Genomic DNA, 20,301 nt, shown 5'->3' on the forward strand with positions numbered 1-20,301 from the left:
GATGTTGGTGTAATACCCAACTGACCCTAACTCTAAAGGGACGGTTCCCTCAACTAAGGGCCGTCAATGTCTGAAAGTCCAAAACAATAATCTGCCTGTGTCTAAACCTATGCTTGCACCCACTCTTTTCATAAATGTGTTACAAAGTCTTTAAAAATGAATAAATAGTGGTTCAACAGAAAAAAGGAAACCAATGTTGGTTTCAGGTGGTCTTCTCAGTAGGTGTAGTTTGGTCAATGTCACAAAATGTAGTGCAATCAAAAAGGGCTGTTCGTAAGACCTTCTCCACAGGGCCCTTGCAGTATTCTCAAATACGGTGTGTCTTTAGTTCCTTGGGATTCCCTTGCCCAAGCTTCAGCTGGTCCAAGTTCAACAGAACAAAAGAAAAATTACACAGTTCCTCTTTCAACTTCTCGGGGTTCCCTTCCCCAAGCTTCAACTCCTTCAATATCAAAATTATTAGTCCTCTCAGGGTTCCCTTCCCCAAGCTCGGGCCCCTTCAGTTTCAGTATCAACACCGTTTCTCTTAGACCTCTCAGGGTTCCCTTCCCCAAGCTCAGGCCCCTTCAGTTTCAGTATCAACACCATTTCTCTTAGGGCTCTCAGGGTTCCGTTCCCCAAACTCTGGTCTCTTCAGTTTTAAACAAAAAGAAGTTCAACCTGTCAAGATGTGCCTTTCTCTTGTTTACAGTTCTTTTCACATACAACCTTCTCATGGGGTAATATCAGCGACTTACGAAAACTCTAGCTTCTTGGCTCATCCTAAGCGCGACCACTCTGATCTTCGGCCCCTCTCTGCATTTCCTGTACTTCCTTCTCTTCTATCCTATCCTCTTCCTGGTGCTTCCTTCACCCCTTGGTTATCGTTCACTTGGTTGTGCTCACTTGCACCTTCTTTGTCTTGCTTTCTCCCAGCTTGCCTTGCCCCTGGCACCTTCACTGTGGGTTCAATTTCTCTTCACTGTGCCTCTTGCACATTCATTGCTTTGCTTTTGTGCACCTTTGCACCTGTCCTTTCCTTCCGGTTCCTCTTGCACACTTGTTTCATTCACCAGTGCTCATTTGCCTCTCACCTTCACTTGCGGATCACTCACACCCTCTTATTTCTGTCGTTTCGTGAAACACTACTGGCTTCCTTTTGGCTGAGGCAATGCTGGTGTTTCAAGTATTTCAGCTTCTTTATTACATGGGTCCCAGGCCCCTTTAACTTTCTCATATATGCGGTTCCCAGACCACTACAAGTCCCACAATGCCCCTCTTCCTGTGGACAATAGTGGACTTTAAGTTCACAAAAAGATTATTTTCTCTTGATTTCCTGCTTTGTGTCACTTTACACTCTTTTCACTTGCTTTCTGTTACATGGCTCTTTGGAATATGTCACTTGCTTTTTGTTCCGTGCCACTTTACAGTTTGTACCTTTTTCCCGCTCCGCTGCAGTCACATCCTGAAGTGTCTGAGGGGCTGGTAGTGAGACCCCGACCTCAACCCTCTGTATCCTGAAGGGACCGCTTGTCAAGGCGACGCTCCCGAGTTTTTCTCATTGACTTTCATGAAACTGACCATGCAGCGTCGCCTTGACCCAGAATCAGACATTTTAATAGCAAAATGTGCTATTTGCTAGACATTTTGGTTATTGTACTTTAGTGACAAACAAGACCCTGGTTTGGAAGGTGATGACTCCTTTTCTGGCCTCATTGCCTAGGTTTCCTTAAATGTTAGTGCAATTATTGCAGTGGGAGACTTCATCTTTTGACTTTGTATGCCATAATCTGTGTACAGTCCATCTTGTTACAAATATGGAAAATGTGGACCTCATTACATATTTTACTTTTTCTGGCTCTATGCCCCATGATTGCCACCACCCACTCAGTCCAGTTGTTTTGTTTTAGCCATCCAACAGTTTCTTTTTCAATTTCGTGTGAAAAAGTCCACTAACTCACTCTGGGGACCACTAGTTTGATGACCAAGGGGGCTTGTTGCCTCCCCAAGCTATAGATTGATGGGCATGGTGCCGTATGTGGAGAACCCTTTGGTCAATGTGGTAGGTCAGAAGGAGACAAAGGGGTGGAATTTTTAACCAAGACTTTATTAAACTAATAGAAAAAAGGCCCATCTGTCCTTATAACAAAGGGGAGTCCCTTCCTAACAGAAATCGAACTATGGTGCTAGTCGTCAGAGATTTTGTCCAAATCAAAGTCGTGCGTCCTCTGTCCAAAAACAAGCCTATGCTAACCCTATCACTAAAGAAAAAAGGTTAAATAAAAAAAGGGGGTCCAGGAGAATGACTCCCTTCTCCTGGACAGGCTTACTCGGTGCTAGTAACTAATCTTCATATAGTTTCTTGTTATATTCTTAACCCCTGTAATTCCTTAAGGTTTTTTTTCTGGTCTCTCTTCAATGTCTAATGGTTCTTCTGTCTTAATGTACTGTGTTTCGCTGTCGGTATCGTGCTCTTTTCCCCATAGGTTTCTGTTAGTGTCTCTTTCCTGTTACTGGAACATGTACCACAAGTCCCATAGCTCTCTTGATTGACTTTAGTTACTTCACTACTACTGGGACTTGGGAGATGTCTCTCGTAGTCTTGGTTTACTTTACCGCTATTCCATTTACTGATACAAGGGAGATGACTCCCAGAGTATTCTTGACTTGCTTCAGCATTTTCCCACTTGCTAAGTCGAGGGAGGTGACTCCCGGAGTCTTTTTAAACTTCACCATTGTCTTCTCTATGCCCCTGCCCCCTACCGGGTCTCCGCCACTCCCATTACTTTTATTGTAAATCCACCGGTTCTTCTTGGGGTCGCAGATTCCCCCTGTGCTAGTAAACGCTCCAAGTGTTTATCTCTTTGGCTTTTTGGTGCTGCTCGGTAGCTCCATGGAGCCCTCTGTTTGCCGATCTCGGGGTCGTTTCCGGACCGCACGGTCCCCCTCTTCGAGGTCACTCCACCACCTGGATCTTCCAGACCTGACGGCTCCTGGACTGCTTTTTCTTCTGCTTCGCCACGTCTTCTCAACCAAGGATTAGCCTGCTTCCACAGGTTTCTTCGTCCTGGGTTCCCGGGCTACACCTGCTCGGCATCTGCTGCACCTTTCTGCAAATCCTTCTTTAATTCTTACACTGTCTGGCTGGGTCCTCGCTAGCGGAGGATCATTGTCCTTCCTCACTTTTCATGAAGTAGTCTTCATGACTCCATAGTTCCAATTCTTCCCAGTTATGTATGTTTCCAGTGGAGGAGTGATTTGTTATTACTCCTTCATTCTTCTTGCCAGTATGAGTGGATTTCAACCTGTTGGCACTCTGTTTCCTTCACGCTTCCTCTTCTCAGTGGTTATGGTTTTTAGGGAAGAGGTGTTAAAATGGCAAACAGTGGTCTGTTCAGGTTGGAGTTATTGAGGTAGTGATGACCTAAGGGTCTCATAGGAGGATTAAGGAGCTCATTCACAGAACAGGAGTCCCTATCCCCAAGAGGGGAGTCTCTTCCTGTTTGGTCCCACTTACTGCCGACCATAGGGTAAAATATGCATAGCAGACTCGCCTCCCTATCCACACAGGGAAGGGCTCCCCTCTGGGGAGAAGTGGCAAGATTCTGTGATTTGTCACATCACCCTACCTTAGTCCCTGTTTTATGGCAGAGACGGTCACAGAAGGAATCCGTACAGACCCGCTTCCATTGTTAAAGAACCTCTAAATCCCACTCGCCAGACCCAAAGTCCCCAAGGGGAGAAAACACACAGGCTTTTCAACATTCGACTCTGTAAACAAGGTGCTTTTCAAATCCACACTGTTACTGTTGCCAAATATTCCATGGTAAATAATAGCTCACTTCAGTGGCCCAGAGAAATTATGTCCGAACCTCCCCCAAACCATAAAATGTTGCTGGTTCACTGTTTACTTGCAGACTTTCCACACATGAATGATGCAATCGCACCAATCCAGCAGAGTTTTCTCTCGCCAGTGATTCAAAGTGGCAATTTTAATGAAGACAAGTATTTCCATACTCTGAAGTAATGTCACAAAAGAATCAATCGCCTCCTTTATTTCGGAATTTTGAAGAGGAACCACCAGATTCAGTTCAAAGCACATTGCAATTATCAAACCTTTTTCCTAGGAGGACCATCGCTCCTTTTTGAAAATATGATTTAGTATTTTCCTGTTTGATCACTGATGGCAAAAAACAGTTGCTTTTGGGAGGTAAGAAATGTGGTGGGAGCACCTTTCTGGTTCGTGTGCTTACCCTGCGGCATTTCATACTTTTTCCTTTTGGACTTTGCATCATAGCACGGCCTTTTGGAAAAGATTGCTAGCTGTGTTTCAATCAGTAGACTACTAAGATGTCTTCTTCCACGGCTTATTTCATACCCAGTATTAATGATAAGTGCTAATAAGCCTTTCTGTCAACAGTGTGATTTGCATGGTGTGACCTAACCTGCACTCTTTATCCTCTGCCCATCAACCACCTTCTTCTCTATTGGCCCCTGGGCTCCTTCTGCCGCCTGCCCCACCATGCATCACCACCTGCAATATCCTCCCTTCCTGGCCTACCCGTCTCCTCTTTGCACACCTGCTCCCTGACTCTCCATCCCCTCTCCTTCCAGAATACCCACTGGGCTCTGCTTGCTCTCCGCAGGGCACCCCAGAAGATGACAAGAGTTTGGACCAGGGCAAGGTGTACATCGCCACACAGGGCTGTCTACAGAACACTGTGCGTGACTTCTGGGCAATGGTCTACCAGGAGGGTACGCACGTTATTGTCATGACGACCAAAGAAGTGGAACGTGGACGGGTGAGTTATATCTGTGGGTATAAGGAAGATTCTTACATTGGTGGAGTCGAGGCACTGGTAGATGAACATTGCAAGAGATGAAGTAGGGATGTGCATTCCAAGAAGATTAGCATAGGTGCCACAATATTTCCAGAGGTGGAGCTCTTGCAGGGGAGAGTTTGGAGTGGCAGTAATTTTGTGTTACTAGAGGTGGAACATGGATGGTGAGAGGTACTGGAGGTGGTGGGGAGATGGATGACTGTTGTCATAACAGCATGTACCACCCATAACCTTTGGGTGAAACAAATTAAACTTCGTAAGTATTATCCATGAGCATCTCAAAGTATTGTCTGCTGCTCTTGTGTAGAATGTGGTGTAAGTATGTTTCTTTCGGCTTCCTATTGCCCAGAGTGCTTTGGTAGGATCACAATGCATTATGTAATTGCAAAGACAAGAGTAGGCTCCCTGAGTCTGTGCTTGTGTTGGTTACTTCCCCACGTCTGTTCTGGTGTCAATTGCTCCCTGGGTGTGTGTGGGCATCTAGCACTCCCTCTGTCTGTTCTGGAGGTTGTTTGTCCACCCCACTTCCCCTTCCCCTTGTGTTGCAATTGATATAATCCCTGCAATCTCTACTGCAGTAGGATATGATCGCTAAGCTATTCTGGAGGGTATCCAGTGATATTACCGAATAGGTTTTACCGAACACTGTAATACTGAATGGTTATTACCAATTTTTTGTTTAAATAGATGGGGGGATTTGGGGTAAAGGGGTAAAACGGGTAGAGAGGTGGTTGCGATTGGGATACAACCAGGAGAAAACGGGGTTTGAGGGACCCCTCACCCCCAAAAAACTAAATTAAAAAAATACCCAATTGTTTTTTCCGGTAATATCTATTCGGCATTAGTGTTCGGTATAACAGTGTTCGGTAACATCACATGGAACCATTCTGGAGTTGGGTGACCTCCCTCTGCCTGTGTTAGTGTTCAATGTGTTCCTCCCCGAATATGTAATGCCATTGGGTGCGCTCCCTTGGTTTGTACTGAATGTGTATGGGCTCCCCCATTCTGTTCTGGAGCAGATGTCTTTTGACAAATACCTCTGCCCCTGTGTTATTAGTACCTGGCGAGAGGAGGGTGGCGGCCTCCCAGACAGTGAGGAGGCTTGGAACGGGGTCCTTACCACACAGGGTAAGACCCCACTCCAAGTCGGCTCAGAGCGAGGGGCCGCCATCTTCACTCGCTGGAAATGGAGTAAGTGCACTTCCTGCACCCCACCACACTTTTCCACATATTTAGGGCCCTCCTCCCCCTCCCCACTTACCTTCTGCAGCATTGTCCCTCGCTGGCACCGGGAACAGTATTGTTCCCGGTGCATCTCCAGCATACTATTAGCCGCCATGGAAAGGGGAGAAGGGACTAAATGGAGTCCCTTCTCCCCTTTCTATGGTGGCCATTTTGTTTGTTTACATTTTTACATTGGCCTCCATTCCCTTCAGCCTGATCCCTAGCGGCTATTTTTTTTTGCACATTGTTTTTCTTGAGTCGAGAAACGGTTTCAATGCCATTTCTCCGCTCGAGAAGAAAATGCTATTAGTACCCAGGTACGACGTGCCAGAGTACTAATAGCAATAGAACCCTAGGAGGGGGCATTACTGATCTGGTAATGCCCCAGGGCTTGAGCTAAAGCCCTTACTTCACTCGGGCTTGTAAGTGATGCCTCAGGGCATTACCAGACCAGTAATGCCCCACTTTTCGGGTTCTATTGCTTAATAAAAACCTGTGTTTCTACCAGTTTAGATTTCAGTGACTTGTCTCCTCACTTCCATTAACAATTCCATTCTCTGTAACCCTACTGACAGTCATTTTCTGTTACCAGAACAAGTGTGTTCGGTACTGGCCAGACGAGAACTGTACCAAGGAGTATGGCTGTATATGTGTACGAAGTGTGGGGGAACAGCCAGCTCAAGACTACATCCTGCGGGAGCTGAAAATCTCTAGGACCGACCGGGTAAGCTCCCTGAACTCTGCATTCAACCATGTGAACCTATTTCTTTTCCTTCTATATAATCCTGTCTCACTAGATTTGACCACAGCAGTGCAAATGTCACAACTCATTTCTAGGCTTTCTTTGCAGCTAGATAGCTATGACTATACAGATATAAGATTATACTAGTGAGTTGCGCTTGCCAAAAAAGATCAAATTCTAGTACATTTAACAAGTCTGTACACGTGGAACATGTACATAAATTACATTTCTTTTCTTTTCCAATCATAGCCGACAAGTGTTTCGACCTAAATTCTTTCTCAAGGCTGATTATTGAACTGAAGTTATTAAACAGTGTCAATTTCACCAATATATGTTCACAAAAATTATTGCCAAACTTGAGAAATATAAATACATACAAGGCTCAAGGTTGGGCGACAGGCAAAACATCAAACAAAACCATAGGAAAAATGAAAATAAAACTGAATATAATTCTTCCATAATTGAGACAGATGCTTCCTTTCATGACCTTGTCTGTTAGCAACAGCACTAATTATCAGTTCTTTAGTAACAGTAATGTGGATTAGGTCAAGCACCCAAAATCCCTGTATGCTTGTTTTCCAGAATTTTTGACTAATCAAATACTATACTCTTGATGCACCCTAGCATTGTGCAAAGTTAACACTTGTGATCAGTTTTGTTTTGAAAAGAATAAATGTCTTTCAGTGTCTCTGCTCCTCACTGGTGGAGATGAGTTAATCTAATGGTGGTGTCCCATTAAAATGCCCGCCATACTTTATCAGGTGAGATAGAAATTGTGTAAACTCACCATCTTTATTAATTTATAATATTCTGTAAATCCAAATAAACAAATTGGTATTAGTCCTCTATATTTCTCTAAACTATGTAAATCATGGAATTAGTAAAGTGTGTCTTCGTACACTTACTCAATGATGGTTAGGTTACCCTTAACTGTTGCTGGATGTTTAAATGGACTAGTTTCCTAGAATCATCTTTATAAGCTGTGAAAATTGTGAATATATTAAGAGAGTTCTGTTTTATTTCCCATTGTGCGTATTAATTATATCGTAATATGATTCTTCTGTATCATTTAATGACTTGTTGCATTAAACGCCTCCATAGTTCTGTTTGTTGAATCTAAGCATGTCCTATTATCAGGATAATGTTTTACAGGTCATACCATGTTCAATGTTTTATAATAGTTTAAACTTAGTATGTGCCTACTTACCGTTATTCTGTCCCTAATGTTAATCTTACCTCAGATGGAAGGGGTGTCCTGTATCGAATCTTCCCATTAGCAACCAGCGTGTTGGGCTCAATGGGGAAATTTTGCGCTCATACCGCCGGCGGATTTCCCGCCGCCGGTATGAGCGCGAATTTTCAGCGGATTTCCCCCCAGCTCAGAGCTGGGGAGAAATCCGCCGAAGCCCTGATTTGGCGGGCCCTTAAATCCGGCGGTAACAGTGCTACCACCGGATTTAAGGGTTACAGCCAAACTCGTGATGAGGCCCTATATGTCATCTTGCCACATGCTGACTGCCCCTTAAATAATATAAAGTCACAACCATCTCTCCTGCCAGTAAGCAAACTATTTTAAATAGTTGTTTGTCAATTTATCTTGCTCATCAATGTAAAGTCACAACTGTCTCTCCTGCCAGTAAACACACTACTACAAGTATACAAACTATTTTAAGTATAGTTACTTGTCAAGTTGTCTTCTAGTATAAACAAATTGACCATTGATTAGATTGTACAGCATTTCGGGTGCTTCATCTCTCCACAGTTGTCATAATACATTCCAAGTACTTAACAGTAGTACAAAACTTGTAGATCCTCGCAAAATAGTTATAATATTGAATAGCACCAGTGCGTACATAATATGGGCAGAACCGTTGATCCCTCCTTTGGTACAAATATTTAAATGTACATGAGAGTAATCTTAGTCAGTGACCTTTCATATACTCCAAGTAGTTAGCCTGTATAAAAGAATAGATTTCATGGGCATATTAAAATATCCACCGTAATGCATCTTACGCATTTATGCCCCAGAATTCAACAGCTTTTACAAGAAAACATACATTTTGTGTTCTGAATTGTGGCCTTCTGTTGTGCCCCGTAATCTACATATGCATCTTGATTCCAAAAGTCTCAAAATGAGTTTTAAATCTGCCCCACATTTGCCAAATTACGCTTTCATTAGCCCAATGAATTTCAGGTCACTTTTGTTTTGCATCTAGTGGCATTCCTGCCAGTGATGAGCCTGTGGTAACCTGTGATCTTGGTTATTAAGACTTGCTAAGTGCTCCCTGATAAGGATTCCTAGCTGTCTATCAGTACTGCCAATATGTATTTTTTACACACACATATCTTGGCATATACTACAAGTGTAGTTTTACAGTTAATGAAATCCTTCATTGTAATTTCCGTACCTTCCTTAGAAATAAATGCATCGCAATCCCTTTGTGCATACTTGCACATACTGCATGTACCACATTTGTGGAAGCCTGTTCTCAACCAGTCACTACCACTGGTTGTTGGTATGCAGCTGGTGTCAAGAAATGAGGAGCATAGTTTGCAGACTAGAGGAGTTGCAATGGGGGCTAAATGTGCACAGTAATTGGCAAACCTCTTTATTGCACACTTCGATACAACACATGCTCTCAAGAACAGTGACTTTGATAAACATAGTTGGAGAATACATATCAATGATATCATAGTATGGAATGGTTAGGAACATTTGTTTGCAGAATGTACACAATACTTGAAAAGTAATGATTTTGGTATTGCTTTCACAGGGCACTGGGATAAGGGCATAGATTTTCTTGTTTTACATGTTTACATTGCTAATGGTAAAATAGAAACAACATTTTGTAAGGCCACTGTGGTTAATGCTGTACTTCATGCAAGCAGTTGCCACAGGAGAGCCACTGTAAATAATCTACCCGCAGGTGAATTTCATCGAGCACTCGAACTGTAGTGAAGATGTGTACTTTGAGAAGGAGTGTGAACTACTGAGAGATTTCAGGCAAGGGGACATTCACCTACTAATGTTCGAAAGTCTCGTGATAAGATCAGAAGTTTGGATAGAACTGGAATGACAACGTCTCTAAGGGAGGTTCAGAAAAGAGAAGCTATATTGACATCATCACACAATATTCCAAGGATGCACACATTCTATATAGAATAGTGCAGAAACATTGGTACCTCTTATGCATGGACACTGACTTAATGCAATTCATAGAAAGAAAGACCAAGTTTGTATTCACTAGAGCACCGACAACTACGAACAAACTGTGCCCCTCATTTCAACAGTCAGTGGTAGTGACTGATTGAGAACCATTACAGGTTTCCACAAATGTGGGACATGCAGTATGTGCAAGAATGCACACCGGGATTATGATTTATTTATAAGGCAGGTACGTGCATTTCAATCAAGGGTTTCCTTAACTGTAAAACTACACATGTAGTATGTGCCATAATATGTGTGGGTAGAACATTAGATATTGGCAGTACTATAAGACCGCTAAGAATCCGTATCAGGGAGCAATTAGCAAGTCTTAATCAACAAGATCCCAGGTTACCATTGGCAGGAATGCCACCAGATGCAAATCAAAAGTAATCTGTAATTCATTGGGCAAATGAAAGAGAAATGTGGCAAATGTAGGGAGATTTAAAACTCATTTTGAGACTTATAGAATCAAGATGCATATGTATCCTATTGGGCACAACGGAAGGCCTCAATTCAGAACACAAAATTAATGTTTCCTCGCAAAAGCTGTTGAATTCTGGGACATCAATGAATGAAACATGCATTATGATTGGTATTTTATATGCCTATGAAATCTATTCTTTTATACAAGCTAACTGCCTGGAGTATATGTAAGGTTACCGACTAAGAGATGACTAATTGTACCAAAGGAGGGAACAATGTTGCTTCCCATACCATGTACAACACTCTGGTGCAATTCAATATTAGAACTATTTTGCGAGGCTCTACAAGTTGTGTACTATTAAGTACTTGAAATGCATTATAACTGTGGAGAGATGAAGCACCCAAAATGCCGTACAATCTAATCGATGTTCAATTTACATTAGAAGACAAAATGACAAGTAACTATATTTATAATAGTTTGTTTACTGACGGGAGAGAAAATGTGTGACTTTACATTGATGAGAAACATAAATTGACAAGCAACTATATTTAAAATAGTTCCCTTACTGGCAGGAGAGATGGTTATGACTTTATATTGATTAATTATTTTTAAGGGGCAGTCAGATTGTGGCAAGTTGATATGTTAAAAACAGGACACATTGTTACCCCATTGGTCACCTACTAAGGTTCACCAACATATGGCTAGGGCCCGCATTTGAATAAGACTTGCTATTCATTATTACTTATAGAATGTGAAGGATCTAATTCTGCATCCTAATAGACCCACATTGGGCATTCAGACTGATAATGGTTGACTAGATCATCCTAATCATGTTGTATTCGAGTCATCAATGGTGGTTGACATCATTCTTTAGAAACGCGGGTGTTAATTGGATGATTGAATACAGGACACCCCTTCCATTTGAGGTAAGATTAATTAACGTTGGGGACAGAATAAATCTAAGTAGCCATATATTCATTTTGAACTATTCTAAACCATTGAACATGGTATGACCTGTAAAACATTTTCCTGATAATAGGTTATCCTTGGATTCGACAAACAGAGCTATGGAGGCTTTTACTGCAACAAGTCATTAAAAGATACAGAAGAATCATGTTACAATAGAATTAATGGCACAATGGGAAATCAAGTGAAGGACTGTCACAACGGTACATATTTATTTAATGTTCCTGCCTTTTGCAGGAAAATATATCAGGTCTGAAGGAGAGAACTTTCATGCCAAATTAGCAATATTTAATGCACACTGAAGCATTTAGAGGTAAGTCCATGAATGTATATCCCTAATAGGGATCTCTTATGTAAAACTTAAGTCTCCAATGAATATATTCAGCAATGTGCACAGCTAATAAAGAAGATTCTAGGAAAACTAGTCCATTGAAATATCCAGCAGCAGTTGAGGGTAACCTAACCATCATTGTGCGACTACACAAAGACCCGCTTTGGTGCCATGATTGACATAGTTTAGAGAATTATAGAAGACTAATACCAAATTGTTTGTTTATTTATTTTGATTACAGAATATTACAAATTACTAAAGATGTTGAGTTTACACAATTTGTATCTCACGTGATGCAGTATGGAGGGCATTTTAATGGGACACCATCATTATATTAACTCATGTCCATCAGTGAGGAGCAGAGACACTGCAAGATAAGTATTGATTACTAACAAAATTGATCACAGTTAACATTGCACAATGCAAGTGTGCATCAAGAGTATAGTATTCAATTAGTCCAGCATTTTTCCGGAAAACCCTCATACAGGGATTTTGGGTGCTTGACCAAATCCATATTACTGTTATTATAGAACTAATCATTAGTGCTGGTGCTAACAGATAAGGCAATGAAAGAAAGCATCTGTCTCAATTATGAAATCCAGTTATATTCTGTTGTATTTCAATTTGAGTTTTCGCTTTTCCTTTGTTTTTGTTTGCTTTTTTGTCTGTCTCCCAACCTTGACCCTGGTATGGATTTTTATTTCTTGTGTTTGGTAATTGTTTCTGTGTACAGATGTTGGTGAAATTGACATTGTAACATAACACCAGTTCAATAATCAGGCTTGAGAAGGACTGTAGGTCGAAACATGCGTCGGCTGTGATTGGAAAGAAAATAACAATAAACTTAATTATTTGTACATGTACCATGTGTACAGACTTACTTGTTAAATGTAATAGAATTTGATGATCATTTTTTTGAGGAGCGCAACTCACTAGTATTTTATATCTGTGTATATTATTTGAGGTCAATGGTAGAACATCAATACACGAGTTCTGTAGTACGCCATTATAGATACATTGCAGTCCCAGCGCACTGTTAAGAGGTCTTACCCTGATTGTATTACCTAGCAATGACTATACACTCAGTAATGTGCTTGAAAGCTAGATTTTAATGCAGAATGTAATGTGCACGTTTGCTTACAGCAAAAAATGTAACAAACGAGGACCATCTATTGACCTGTGCGAAGAAGGCAAAGAGGAGAGTGATGTGTGACAGTTCCTCTTTTTACTGCAAGCTTGCTAGTGGTATGTGCTTGCAATCAGGGCTTAATATAGCTCACAGGAGATTCAGGGTAAAACGTCGAACCTATCTCACTTCGAGCACCAACAAAGTCCATTAATACTTTCAAGTGGGGCCCGACTTAACCTCAGCCAAATGGGGGGTTTCCATCCCCCTGCATTACAAATAGCAGTCTGTCAAATAGGATTAAACCAAACGTTTTTTCATTGTTCCCCTTGACCTCCTTCCTACGTCCCCCTCAGGTGTATTACCAAGATGATGTTTTGGTTTTGGCTTCCAGTGATGCCTTCATACCTTAATTACTGCTTCATCAAAACCAATATTCAAGAGTCGTTAATGGAGGCAGAGCCTTGCTGTTTTGGCCTCTGCAACACTTTTGAGTATCGGTATAATATACTTGGGATTTAGTGGGAGCATAAGGCACCAGGCTGTTTGAGATTAATGTACCATCTACATTCATACATCCATCACAAGTAATGCATGTGGCAGCCCAAATTCTAACATGATGCAGCTCTAGTTCCATAAGTGTTCTTCGGTTTGGCAAGGAGAGGATTTGGGGCGCAGGGGATAAAAGGGCTTGTCCAGCTTTGCGGAATTGTGCTCAAACAGGAATTCAGGAATTGAACCAAGGACACAAACCTCTTTCCCTAGCAGATGGTTTGCTAGGGAAAACGAGCAATTTCCTTACTGCATTGGTGGAAAAGAGCAGGAGAGAAGCATAGTGCCCCCGATATTGTGCCAACCTGGCTCGGATCCCACGCAAGACAAAGGGTGTAAATACTTTGCAAGGCCCACCAGATTATGATCACCAGGCCAAATAATGGCCATACCCGACACACAGTGGGAGTTTCCCGGGCATGTAATGGCAATAGTTACAAATGCTGCAAGTACCTGGACATTTAAGTGCAATATCTTTCAAATGGTTAGAAATTGGTGACAAGGCAGGCGCTCTGTTGCCAGTTAGGTTTTCCTGCATTAGTTTCTCCTCCAAACGCACGTTTTCATGACGCCATCAATCTTCAGTGAGGCTGTGTTTCTTTGCTTTTTCAGGCGTATCTTCATTTCCTTTTCAGGTGTGGCAAGTTAATTGACTCTAAGGATTCTGTTACTTGTATTTTTCGCACTTAATGGCTTTCCCCCTCCAAGCATCAAGGGGAAGATGTGTGCTATGGAGGGAGTTGTTTCTAGCCACCTGCAAGAAAAATTAAGTGTGAAAAATACAAGTACCAGAATCCTTAGTCAATTAACTTGCCACACCTGAAAAGGAAATGAAGACACGCCTGAAAAAGCAAAGAAACACAGCCTCCCTGAAGATTGATGGAGTCATGAAAACGTGTCTTTGGAGGAGAAGCTAATGCAGGAAAACATGACTGGCAACAGAGTGCCTGCCTTGTCACCAATTTTTAAACCTCTTTCAAATGGTGACATCCTTTGGTATGTGTTTTAAATACCAGGGCAAACTATAGTAAATAAGTAGTGTGAGAACCTGAGCAGAGGCTAAAAAGTCCTGCAAATAGTTTGGCGGGTATTGGTCAAACTATTTGGCTATAATGCCACCTATTGCATTCTATGCCCAAGTCTGTCTGCCATATGCCCAGGTAGTCACACTGTTTGTATCAGTCCCGAGAATTTCAGAAATCTAAGTACCTGGGCATATGGTGGTGATGTCTGGTAATTGATCTGTATGGCTGGCTTAACAATGGCAATAACTGGGGAAATGTAAATACCTTGGCATATGATTGCAATGCCTGGTGAATAACGTGTCTGGGATATGTGACTAGCTGCTAACACAATACAAATGTTCACTATGCAAGGGTCAAAGCTATTGGCTATTGCTACTGTTCGTGAGCTTTTGGCAAGAAGGGATAGTGATTGTCCGGTTTCTTGCCTAAACTGGGAGTTTGTGCTTTCCTCTACAGCAGAATCTGCAACCTGCGCCTCTGCAGATGGACTACAACTCCCATTATCCCTTACCATTGGCTGTCATGGCTAGGGCTAATGTGAGTTGTGGTTCAAAACCTCTGGAGAGCCAAAGGTTTCAGAGCCCTGCTCTACAGTGTACTTCCGAAGCCCTTTGAGAACTCTCCAAATACTGGCACAGAAGTCACAAGTGTCATCATCAGCGCTGCTTTTAGACCTTCTGTTTAAGTGCAAGGAGCTTTACAAGCCCCCATATAAACGAAACGCAATGTGCAATGCAAACCTAATGGAATAAGGACAGTAAATGATTCCAGGGAGCAAAATTGTGAGACGGTTATGTATCCCTTGCCATACAACACAGCTCATCAAAAAATCATATACTTGAAGGCACCATGTTTCAAGTGGCTTTTCACTGTAGCTCCCAGTAAAGCACAATCCCACACTTCTACCATACGCTTCCCTAGGTGTACATATCCCTGCACTGTGTTGTCTGCCTGGCACTTTAAGATGAGGATCCTTGTAGAATCTTGGTTAGCAGCTCTGCATTCAAGGTTCTTCCTAGATGGGTATAGGGGAGTGAAAACTGGTGTAATGTGTACAGTGTCTTGCAGATCCCTTGCAGCCCCCTGTCTATTTTTGCTATCACAATGTCTGGGTGTGCTGAGGAGGCTCTTGATAGCAAGTTTCCCCTGCCACACAACAGGTGCAGCACAGGTAGTCGCAGTGTAATCCTTGCTCACAAACCAGATACAGTGCCATCAGCAGCAGAGAAAGCTTCCTTCATGCAGACAGAGCATGGGCAGCAGCAGTGCAATCTTCCATGTGCAGGTTTCTCCTCCAACAGGTTCCTACAGATTGGGATGCAATAATGCAAGCTTCCTTTGTAAACCTAGCAGCTTTCTTTGTTAACCTAGCAGGCAAAGCAGTCGTAGATGTTCAGGGCTGGTCTCGCCTTCTCACACATCCTTTAAAACACCACCTTTCTCCCCACTCTTGCCTCCCATTATCTGGTATTCAAGGAGCAGGCACTGGTTGATTCAAATAGATCAGCCAGCTCAGTGGCCTTCTCACCTTGTAATGTCTGCAAAGGGAATGGATCCTGCAATGGAACCAAGACCTAGACTAGGGCCCAACAATATTTGCGCATGAAGACAGCACAAGGTTTGCAAGAAAAGGAGATTAGCGCATCCACAACTGTGGAGCCCAGTCCTAGGTCAGCTAAGCACATGAAACACTTGCATAACAGACATTTGTTTGAATCCTCACTCAGATCGAATAGTCAGTCTGGCATGGGACCTGTAAAGAAGGCATAGAATCAAACAGTGAAGACAGACACAAGTTCTTGCTTTCAATGTTCAACATGGGTCTCCTGCTTCCGGCTGAGACCCCCTTTTATCACTATATTCACACTTGGTCTCCCTCAGACCATGAATCTCTCTCAGATCCCCTTGTTATGGATCTCCCTCGTTCAAGCTCTGATCCTTTTTATATCAAAATCGAAGCCATTCGAATGTGCGATGGGTTTTGCTTGAACTGTTGCAGGACCACGTCGATTAACTTCACACAATTATTCCCATCAGTCTTCTACTTTCATTTCTCTTGGTGGGATACCGTACAGAGACTTTCGAATGAGCACATCGAAGATGCCGGGCCACTCTGTCAACAGTATTGTATCGTTCCTTCTCAAGTTCAAACATTCATAAGTAGTTTTGCTTGACTTGCGTCTTTCATCACACACGTTTAACATTGTTTGTTCCAGCTCTGTGTTGAACTTGAGGTTGCAAGGGGCAACATTGTATAACGAGATTGATCTTGCATAGGTCTCCCCAACTCACTGGCTGTGTTGCTGTTAAGATGGATTTCTGAACTCTGACCTGGTGGGCAGAGGTTCAGAAGGCCAGCGTAGTTTCTTGGCACAGGGTAACCTTCTGGACAAGCCAGACCAATCAAGGTAGCTATGGTGGCAGTCAAGACTAGGTGTCAGGAGGGGTGAGGGTGACTGAAAGACCTCAATGAGCATACAGAGTAAAGGACACTTACAAATCACTCCAAGGCCTTTGCAATTCAACACACAGTAAGAAAATCACATCAATACTATTAAACCAGCACAATCCTATCTTTACACATATAAACAAGGCCAATCGGGTCCAAAGGATGAATGCACCAAATGGGTCCACAACCTAAACCGGGAAGGAAGCAGGCAGTGCAAATAGTCTTTAGGCCCTTCTGCATCAAACACAATCCTAACTAAATGGCAGTCCAATCCCTAAAATGAGGGGAGCCTAATGCTCAAATGTACTTGCGAAGCTGGCGCACGCGTTAATTCAAATGGGCAAAGCAGGGTCTCTTGTAGGGGCTGTAGCAGCTCAGGAAGGTAGGTGAGGTGATGCAGAATAGGTTCCCACTATTCAAGGAGGGCCTCCACTTGAGTGCAGTGTGGATTCCAAGAGTTGGGAATAGTTTGCTAGTTTGCACTAGCAGTGGAAAGGAGAGGGGCTCTCGGGGGCAACTTGTGCATAAAAATTGATGGATGCGCTAGGGGCCACCGGTTAAGGTTGCAATTACTTGGCGACCCCCGGCGCACTCTGCACCAAACTTCGGCAGTCGAGTCCACTTCGGTTGCAGGTTCAAATGCAGCACTCTCGTGGCTCTGCGGCTTTCAGCGATAAAGATATAGCATTGATTCCCCTAAGGGACAGACATGATTTCTCCGTTCCTGCTGGATGGATCAGGCCAGTTCCACTGCAGCAGGCGTCCGGGCACAGAGGACCACAGCTGCAATGAACTTGCAAAGCGCGTCACCATGGTTGGGTGGCACGGCAACCGCATAAACTCTGGTTCGGGCGCACTCACTTTACTCCAGACCTGGGAAAGCCAAATGTACGAAATTCAGTGTGAAAGTGCCGTGAACACAGAGCTTGAGATGTGCCAAGTATCAAGGGCCTCCTTGAAACGGCAGTGGTATCAGGGCAAAACGTCTGCGCAAGCTGGTCATCCACTGGTTGGTCCAAGGACACTTCCGAAAAGGCTTACTTGCAGGTTAAGAGAAGGTACCGAGAATAGTTGGTCCCACTATTCTAACGGGTCGAAGCGTCTCTGCAGACCTTCTAGGATGACCAGATGCAGAGGGGTCCAGCAGGACAACGGGTTCAGGGTGCCAAACCTTCCAGCGGGTCAGCCGCAGTTCCCCCACTCGACTTCTTAGTCTCAGGATACTTAGACCCTATCCTTCGTTCAGTGAGAACTCCAGAGATCGACATGGTATGGGTGTTTGGGGCCTTCTCTTATCTAGAATCTCCTTTTGCGCCAAAACGAAGAGGACGCAATGGGAGGTCTGCTCACATACAGGCATACCATACGTGGACCAATCATGGATCACAGTGGTTCCAGGTATTCACAGCACTCCGGACTCTCTGGCACCCAGGATGTGTATTGGAACCAGATGTTCCAGCCTACATCCTGGGGGCGCGCACACAAGGAATGCAGAAGCCCGCGAAAGCTTGGTGCTTTGCAGGAAAATGCATGCCCAAATAAGGACTGACCCGGGTCAGCTCGACCTGTGGAAGGTGAATGGGCAAGATGGCCAAAGGACCGGACAAGAACCTTGTGGCATGGCCATTTTGGAGCCAGGCCACCTAACAACGCCAAACTCTGTAATCGCGGTTTACCTGGCAAGAAAGAGTTACAAATATGCGAAATAAGCTGCCACCAGCCCTGTCCAAGGCACATCTGCACTTCTCCTAAAAAAATCCTTTGAGAGTTACTAGGGCCTTTAGAAATGACAGGAAGACCCAAGTTCACTATACTGGAAGGTGCACATGAAACAGGTTGCAGAAGAGTTGCAACATTTTACAAGGACTAAGGGAAACAGTCTCCCAGTACTGACTGTCTTAAGGGATGTCAGTTTCCCCATAAAAAGTGTGCGAAAAGCCCATAGAAGTGCAGCAGAAGGCTGGGCTCCTCTGGTAAAGTCAGACTGTGGTGTTAAAAACAAAGCAAAAAGTTGGGGGGGGGTACACAACTGGAGGGAAAATTACACATGGAATGGAAATCTTTCCTAACAGTTGCTCTTTCTGGCACTTCTTTGTTCTTGGTGCCAAGGGCGATACCACAGTGACTGCTGCTGCTGCTGCTCCCTGCCTTTGGTCAGATACACGGGATGGCCTTCGGTATCACCGACGCACAATGGAGGATTCTTTAGTCTGGTTTCTTGGCCTTACGCTTTCTGCCTCAAAGCTTTCTTGAAAGTAACGGTGCTTGGCCGGAAAGGTCAACGGTAATTCCCGTTTTACGAATGCTTCTCAGTTTGCCGTCACCCTAAACTAAAGGAATGGCTTCTACTTCCTCCCATATGTTGCCCAAGCCTCACGAGGCTCAGATCTCTTCCATTAAACCGTTTTCAATCCGACACACATGCCTCACCAAAACAAAATCAGACATATGCAACTAAAGCCAAGCGTCCGGTCCATTAGTTGAGATCATTTCAAAACTTGAATAATGAAGCCAGTCTCCATCTGCACACAAAGCCCAAACTGAGCTATCCACCGCCCAGCTAACTAGTCCTGTCCAATATAGTCGGACCCCTATCCTTGCAGTCTTGTCACATCAGTGCCTGTCTAGCTAACACTTAGTTATGTCCTATAGCCTAAGACTTTTAATGGTAACCATATGAGTCTTTTGCCTCATTCTTCCTTCCTGTATTGATCATGAAGAAAAATGGCATAACCGAGGTATGATTTCTGCATTTTAACACATACCACTCCTTTCCAACAGAGCACTGCTAGGCAAAATTCAACAGATCAGTTTCAACTGCTTGGACACTCAGGGAGGGGGTGTACTTTGCACAAACATCCCTCACAAAGGACAGGTAGAGCATAGTGACAATTGTAGACACTTTATTCAAACACAGTGGACACATCTACCTGCAGCTTTCAGAACGGCGCTCCGTAACTTCCCAGCTAGGTTTGCGCTTTATAAATCCCATACATGCATGGGCAGCCACAAAGGCAGCTTGCCACGGCTAGCCTGCCACATATGCAAGCAGTTTAGCACAGATCGTACCAATTGTAGCTCCCCTAGTACACTTACAGCCGGTACAGTACAGGCTTGCATCAGAGCCATTTAGTCAATTAGTGCCTTCCACGGCTGTCCTCTTTCTTAACTTTGGGGTTGCCTGATACATTGGCTTGAATGTCTTCCTTTCAATTGTCTACCTGCATTCTTCAGGAGGAGCCGAGCAGAAAAATTTGGCACTACCAGTACCTAAGCTGGCCAGACCACGGGGTACCGAACAAGCCCGGAGGGGTCCTCAGCTTCCTGGACCAAATCAACCGCACACAAAGGAGCATTCCAGGTCCTAGGCCCATCATTGTGCATTGCAGGTACATTCTGGGGATCCCTGAGAGTGGGGTGTGAAGTTACTGGTC

The 20,301-nt window shown here is 43.6% G+C and overlaps 1 protein-coding gene across 3 annotated transcripts in view; it reads left to right on the forward strand.

The window, feature by feature from the left end:
• LOC138472085 (tyrosine-protein phosphatase non-receptor type 11-like) overlaps positions 1 to 20,301 on the forward strand; it is a 532,490-nt gene that overhangs the window by 413,429 nt on the left and 98,760 nt on the right. For all 3 annotated transcript variants that reach the window (XM_069610075.1, XM_069610076.1, XM_069610077.1), the window contains exons 9-11: positions 4,626 to 4,781; positions 6,637 to 6,768; positions 20,102 to 20,256. In XM_069610075.1, coding sequence (XP_069466176.1) covers positions 4,626 to 4,781; positions 6,637 to 6,768; positions 20,102 to 20,256 — 443 coding nt within the window. The remainder of the gene's footprint in view (positions 1 to 4,625; positions 4,782 to 6,636; positions 6,769 to 20,101; positions 20,257 to 20,301) is intronic.

Source organism: Ambystoma mexicanum, chromosome 8 (genome assembly GCF_040938575.1).
Source record: "Ambystoma mexicanum isolate Mex_15411 chromosome 8, UKY_AmexF1_1, whole genome shotgun sequence".
In the NCBI taxonomy this organism is placed as follows: domain Eukaryota; kingdom Metazoa; phylum Chordata; class Amphibia; order Caudata; family Ambystomatidae; genus Ambystoma; species Ambystoma mexicanum.